The sequence below is a fragment of the Pavona decussata genome, unplaced genomic scaffold (assembly GCF_977016875.1).
Source record: "Pavona decussata unplaced genomic scaffold, jaPavDecu1.1 SCAFFOLD_8, whole genome shotgun sequence".
Classification (NCBI taxonomy): domain Eukaryota; kingdom Metazoa; phylum Cnidaria; class Anthozoa; order Scleractinia; family Agariciidae; genus Pavona; species Pavona decussata.
The window spans coordinates 2,978,441-2,984,838 of record NW_028145431.1 but is presented as its reverse complement, the minus strand read 5'-3'; the positions used below and the strand labels follow the sequence as shown (position 1 = coordinate 2,984,838).

General features: G+C 38.8%; 1 protein-coding gene across 1 annotated transcript; it reads right to left on the bottom strand.

Moving 5' to 3' along the window:
* Window positions 1-167: 167 nt before the first annotated feature.
* On the bottom strand, window positions 168-6,371 carry LOC146488956 (integrin-linked kinase-associated serine/threonine phosphatase 2C-like). Its single transcript, XM_085115098.1, has 12 exons — window positions 6,305-6,371; window positions 6,091-6,222; window positions 5,660-5,780; window positions 5,081-5,187; window positions 4,434-4,527; window positions 4,205-4,292; window positions 3,626-3,700; window positions 3,375-3,418; window positions 2,533-2,652; window positions 2,351-2,432; window positions 1,802-1,841; window positions 168-539 (listed from the first exon to the last, which is right to left on the bottom strand). Exons 1-12 carry the CDS (start codon window positions 6,336-6,338, stop codon window positions 406-408), a joined length of 1,071 nt encoding a protein of 356 aa, XP_084971224.1. The 5' UTR covers window positions 6,339-6,371; the 3' UTR covers window positions 168-405.
* Between the last annotated feature and the right edge of the window lie 27 nt (window positions 6,372-6,398).

Genomic DNA, 6,398 nt, shown 5'->3' with positions numbered 1-6,398 from the left:
AACGATTTTCTTCTGCACCAAATGTTTTCCCGCTTAAGCGGTCAAAAGAAAAACAAAACGGCAAAGAGAAACCTCTACTTGCATTGGGGTAAACATTGTGACGAGAATATTAATTCTAAAAGAAGGACGGAGCTGTTCACTTCAAAAGAATGAAAACCAAGTCGTAATCTGTATTTTGAAACCGTATTTCTTGTATAAATAGACAGTGACATCACGTTCATTGAACGTGTCTGGAGACAGTTCAAGAAGAGCTTTGGTGAAAAAACGGTAGCATGACCCGTTTATGTCACATTATTATCGAACCCCTGTTCCTAACAGCTTCACTTGGGAGGGGAGGGTGGGTGAGAGGTAAACAGGAGAATATAAGGATTGATTCAACCCTCCCCTCTCTGTGTATGCTCGAGTTCACTGTCTTGTGATGGACACCAGCATGACCGTAACGTTATCCGAACTTCCGTTCCTAACAGCCTCACTGGCGATTTTATTGCACGCTTGTTGGTACCGCGCGGACACTGGGTCGGTTGGGACATCTTCTGAACCTATAAATGAGAAAACATGATTTTGCCACTATAGAGAATGTACGGTTCGATTTACATATTGTATGTACATGGCAAGCAAAGAAGAAGACTATCTTAATTAAATTGGATAAGGGAGTTAGTGTCTAAAGAAAGTGTGGTACTGCGTCATTGTGGGGAGTGGAAATGAATGTTTGATTTTATCAGCAGAATCGATAATGCGTGGTTCAATTCTACCTGTTACCATCTCCCCCCCGGGCACACCCCCGGGCATTTGTGTACTTGACGTCCTATTCCCCACCCCCGGGCACACAGAAAGAGACAATTCCCCACCCCCGGGACTGATGACATGGACTAAAAATAAACTGCTTCGTTTTGATGATTTATTTCTTTTTTTAAACAAAACCAGGAACCTGAAAAATCCTAAACTTTTAGAACGAACGCGTATACATATTTAAAGAAGTCAAAGCTGATTGCCGCAGATTCGAGTTGAATTCGAAGCGACGCGTACGCATTGCATGCAGAAAACCAACTGTAAAATTTGAGAACAAATCTGGGAACCGAAACATTTACCCAAAGCGTATACCTAGCCTTGAAGATAAAAGTATAAAAATGAAACAGCCTTGAATATACGAAAAAAAGCTACTAAATTCGGATACTTACGTCAAATCAAGCTCTGGGATAAGCTTTTAAAGTAATGAATGAAAATGTAAATCACATCACCTCCATCAGATCGATAAAATAAAATATAATTTCATTTTATAAACTGCAACAAATTACCAATAACACTTAAATTCAAACAGAGCTTTCAGCTTCGACAGATTACTCTGGTCCAGCTATTCGCTAACGTACTCAATGGCCTTGCCAGCGAAAAACGTGGCCTTTTCCGCGTAGTTAGCCGCCATTGTCACCCCATAAGTCCTTGCGTGAGTAGTTATTTCGATTTGCCCCGCCCCCTACCCCCGGGCAAGACCGCTTGAGGAAATTCCCGACCCCCGGGCCAGACGGGCCGAGTTTTCCCGGGGGTGTGCCCGGGGGGGGGGATGGTAACAGGTAGAATTGAACCACGCATAACCAAAGGTAAATTGGCCACCGTAAAGAGATTTGAGTGCTGACGTTTTGAGCGTTAGCCCTTCGCTCTTCTTCTCTCGGATCTCTTTATGATGGTCAAATTTTATTATTAAGCTTATTTGTTTCATCATAGTTACAGATTACAAATACTGGGCCTATTACATGATGAAAGGTTTCATTAGTACAATAATCACCACTGCAGTAAAAATGCGTACCGTTGTTGTCCTTCTGCGCAATTTCTTCACTTTCGTCACTCTATCGAGATATAAGAGAGAGAGGTGTCGTTATCAAAAATGGGCTTAACTAGGGAATACCCCGCCACTCCAAAAGTAATCCTGAAAAGAGTAGCTACGTGGCTACGTGGCTACGCAGCTACGCGTACGAGCCGAAACAAACGCTCTACACATGAATATACCCCGTTCTTTAATCCACGAGCTGAAACAAGCGCTTTAATCCACGAGCCGAAACCACGTGGCTGCGTAGCCGCGTAGCCACGTAGCCGCGTAGCTGCGTAGCCACAAAGCTACGTGAGGGAGAGGGGGTGGTATTTACCACTATTTCTGCGTAGCCGCGTATCCACTCGTTTCAGGGTCACTTTTGGAGTGGCGGGGTATTCCCTAGTTACTCCGAAAAATGTATAAGCCCAAGAAAAATTGAACTCCTACGAAGATCACTTGTGATTGTATTAAACCATTGGGATAAAGAAAGACAAAACAGGGAAAAACCTACAAAAAACACTTAAAGTTAATCACTGAAAATGTTACCTCAAGAATATTGTTGATAAACTTTAGGGCCGAGTCCACGGAAAATCCCTTCCAAAGGCCATCGCACGCTAAAAGCAAAAACCTAGGAAAACATTCGTATAAGAAGTTCAGTTCAGCTTGTAAAACTCTGCCAAGTGTTGGCTGTTTATATCAGGCTAATTCACATCAGTCTTGTACTATACCTGTCATTATCAGTAAGTGTGGATCGCATGACATCCGGGACACCAGTAACACCACATCTCTTGAATCTGCCATCTCCAATGGACCGTGACACTTCCAATACACCAAGAACACGGCCCTCCCTGTTACAAAACAACAAACTCTACTCAATGTATTTTGGACAGCAAACCCTGCCACTTTGAGTGTTTATCTTGATTACATGCCAAAATATTGATTCGTTTATTTCAAAATTTTTAAAGATACTTTTTAATACAGCGCATAGTGAAGAATTCATCTCTAAAAATGCCTAACTTTGCTGGCGCATATTTCAAAATCTAGACAGGATAGCATGCCCAGATACTTACTTCTACTAATTTCCCTTTTTTGACAAAAATTAAAATTCGGGAAAAAAGAAAAGCAAATTCTAGGCAGTCTGCAATAGAAGCATCTTGAAAGTGCACAGAAGTCTGTAAGGGAAGGGTTGGCAAATTTGCTTGTTTGTTTGCTTCTTTTTTCTTTTCTTTGTTTTCATTGTGAAACATTTTCAATCCAAAGCCTCCTTTTTTAACCCCTCACCCCACCCTCATAATGTAAAGTCCTTGAGGCAACACTGAAATTGGGGACAGAGCTGCAGTATTGTTTGCAGGCTACACAAAGTATGGAACTTTGAAATTCTCGGAAGTCATGGCACTCCAAAAATGAAATCTCACATGTTAGTAATTTGCCAGAAAAATTTGGGAGCCGAGTACAGTACAGTGAAGAATGTTTGATACTTTACAGGTTAGGCGAATGAAAAAAAAAAACAAACAAAAAAACAATGTTATTAACTGTTGTTAAATTATTAATACATATGAAACATGTATACCTGACAGTTCCACCAGCCTTTTGGATTCTCATCCTCTCCTCATACTGTAAATTGAACAGAAAAAACAAATAGAAAAACAGAACCTGGACTTCAAGCTTCAATTTAGGGATCTTCATAGTGATCATGGGCAAATGAGACATTCACTTGGCCCAGAATATGAATGCATAATTTAAATACTATGTTAAAGTTTGATTTAAATCTGTCTAAAATAACTATAATTGACTTCAGATTTGTGTTTAAGTTTTTCTTACCTGAGAAGGGGAATGATCCTTGGAGAGAGAAACTACAGACACCTTACCCTCTTCACTGCATCGACAAAGGAGTGCCTACAAGAAAAAAAAAATGACAAAGTTAATATTAAATGAACTGTGCTTATTTTGTTCTGATCATCCAACAGCATTTGCAACATTAGAGTCCCTAGTCTAACTCCTGACCTGCACTGAGCTTGGTGATCTTGAAAATGTTCACAACATAAAGAAATTTAGATAGCACATGTGAAATACAGCTGTACATCCTAGCATGTTTGGGTCAGTGCAATATATATTTTCTATATGCCAACTTCTCCAGATTATCTGGGAATCTGGAGGCAGGGATAGTGCAGTAGCGAGAACACACTCAGGTAGGTGCATTTTCATGCTGCACTGAAAGAAACAGGTCATTTTTTTTTTGGTTGGATGGGTTGATCTGGGACTTTTTTTGAGGGGTTGTGATAACTTATGCCATCTTTGGGGAAGGGATGGGTTGAAGATTAGGTAAGGGGGTTGACACAAAGAAAAAACCTCCAGACTTAGATCTGCAGAGGTCAGCATCTCTGCATATTCATAGATTACCTTGCTATCTCCAAGATTAGCAACATACAAAACATCATCCATGACCAGTGCCGTGACAGCAGTTGATCCATCCTTCCACACTGGTGACCTTTGTGAACATCAAGCCAGTATGCATGAATTAGAAATGATTAAAATCACTTGCAGAAATGACAGTTGACCAAGTATTAAAGAACCATTTCTATTGATAAGAAACAAGGTAAGGGATTGGTAACCCATTTTCAACACTCACGCTTTTGATGCTTCATGTAAGAACTCGTCATCAGTCTTCTTATATGCTTCTGTTAAACATTTTTTTATCTCCCTGTCTTTGTTAGTAGTTTCTCCTGTAGATGTTAACAGATTGAAGAAAGAATGATTTTATTAATAATGCAAGGACTCTAAATAGTTATTAGGCAAAAAACATCCTTCTAACATGGTACAAGTTCAAGTTAAAGGCAAATTAATACTTTTTTTTAGATTTTTCCTTTTTTTTTTATTATATTTCTCTCAATCATGAAGTTATCTCAACATGCAGATCTCGTATTTAAAATTTTAACTACAGTCGAACCTCTTTATTATGGACACCAAGGGGACAGGAATAAGTGTCTGTATTATAGAGGTGTCCATTTTAGAGAAGAAGGCTTTATATGGATTTCGGTCTCTCAGGGACCAAGTGAACTGTCCATAATAGAGAAGCGTCCATAAGGAGAGGTTCCACTGTAATCATAAAAAGGAAATCTTAGTCAAGACTGCCAACAAATTTTAATAGAAGGGCTGGGGCATGAAGGACTAGACACCTACTTTTGGTTTAATGAATGTAAAATTTTAACGGGCAAAAAGAAAACAATATGCAAACATATGGCAACAGCAACTATTTATCTAGTATTTACCATCAACCTTTTGGAAACTTGAGTATAATATTCTTGTGTAAGTGCTCAGAGGCAAACTGTGATGCTCTGTGACCTGCATGTCCATCAAAAACACCATAGTAACACATCCTGGACCTGTAATGCAATCATCGCAGTTCAGAGTCAAATTATTCAAGCATAAGCAATCACCAGAAAATAATGTTTTGAGTTTGGTTGTATTTACAAATTGCCTGTTCTGAACTTCATAAAAGGACTGGGGCCTAATTTATACATTGTTTAAATTATATCACACAAAGAAATGAACACCATCACCAGAAAGATCACATAAAAATTAGTAAGTTTACCAAGTTTGGCTATGTTTCATTGTGTTGTAACATAAGTTGTGGCCTGTCAAAGGTTGCCGAAATTCCATACAAAGTCTCTAATTCTGAGATGACCTATCCCCAAAATCTATGCAAAGTCTTTAACTTTTTCTGATTTTTTGAAAGCTTTCTACATGTACATGGTTGCAATCTAATGACTAATCTAATCTAACCGGCTAATTTTAATGCGATATTAAATCGGCGTGAAGTTGTAATGAGGTATTTAACATGAACATGCAACTCACATTCCAATAGGCTTGACATCAAATTCTTCTAAGAAATCATCACAGATAACATGTGCATCTTGCATGTCATCCCTCTCTCCTTTTCTTTCAGCAACGAAGCCCCTCAATTTGAACTTAGATTCTGTAGCAAGAGGTACATGTACATGTATAGTAGAAAGAAGTTAAAAGTAAACTGAGTATAATTTGGATAATTCAAACCTTGTAATCCTCAGTAAGTAGTAATCCATGTTGATCTGCCTAGCCTGTTTGTAATTTTGTACCCAGATATCACTTGACCAGGGCAGATCTGGGACATTATTTTTCTATTAATATATTTAATGGGGATTGGGGGAGGGGGTTGCAAAGGAAGGAGATTCAGAATTTCTTTGCAACATGAAGACTTCGTATAAAGTATAACATACTAAAAAATGCTTAGCGAAGTATTATCTTACGCGAGACAGATCTTTTGTTTGGTAGTTCATTGTTATCATCATCCTCAAGTTTTCTTTTATTTTCTCTACTTTCCGGGGTTGGAATATCATCATAGAGATTTCCTGTTGAGCTCGAGATGTCACCTCCACTCGCTGAAAACACAAAAAATAATAGTGTTAAATAAAATATATTCTAGAAACCCGGAAATCGGAGAAAAGCCAATTTTCATCTTACTTGGAGGAGGCAAATCGCCAAACAAATCATCCATTTTGAATAGTGAAGCCGCATTTATTTGGTCAGCGGCTTTCTTAACTTTCCCACGATGCAA

Bases quoted from the DNA above. Each gene is read 5' to 3' on its own strand.
- LOC146488956 (XM_085115098.1), bottom strand. From the start codon at position 6,338: ATGGATGATTTGTTTGGCGATTTGCCTCCTCCAA. The intron at 4,528-5,080 runs GTTGATGGTAAA...TAACATCTACAG, and splicing joins TATACTCAAGTTTCCAAAAG to GAGAAACTACTAACAAAGAC. The intron at 3,419-3,625 runs GTAAGAAAAACT...TTCAATTTACAG, and splicing joins AGGATCATTCCCCTTCTCAG to TATGAGGAGAGGATGAGAAT.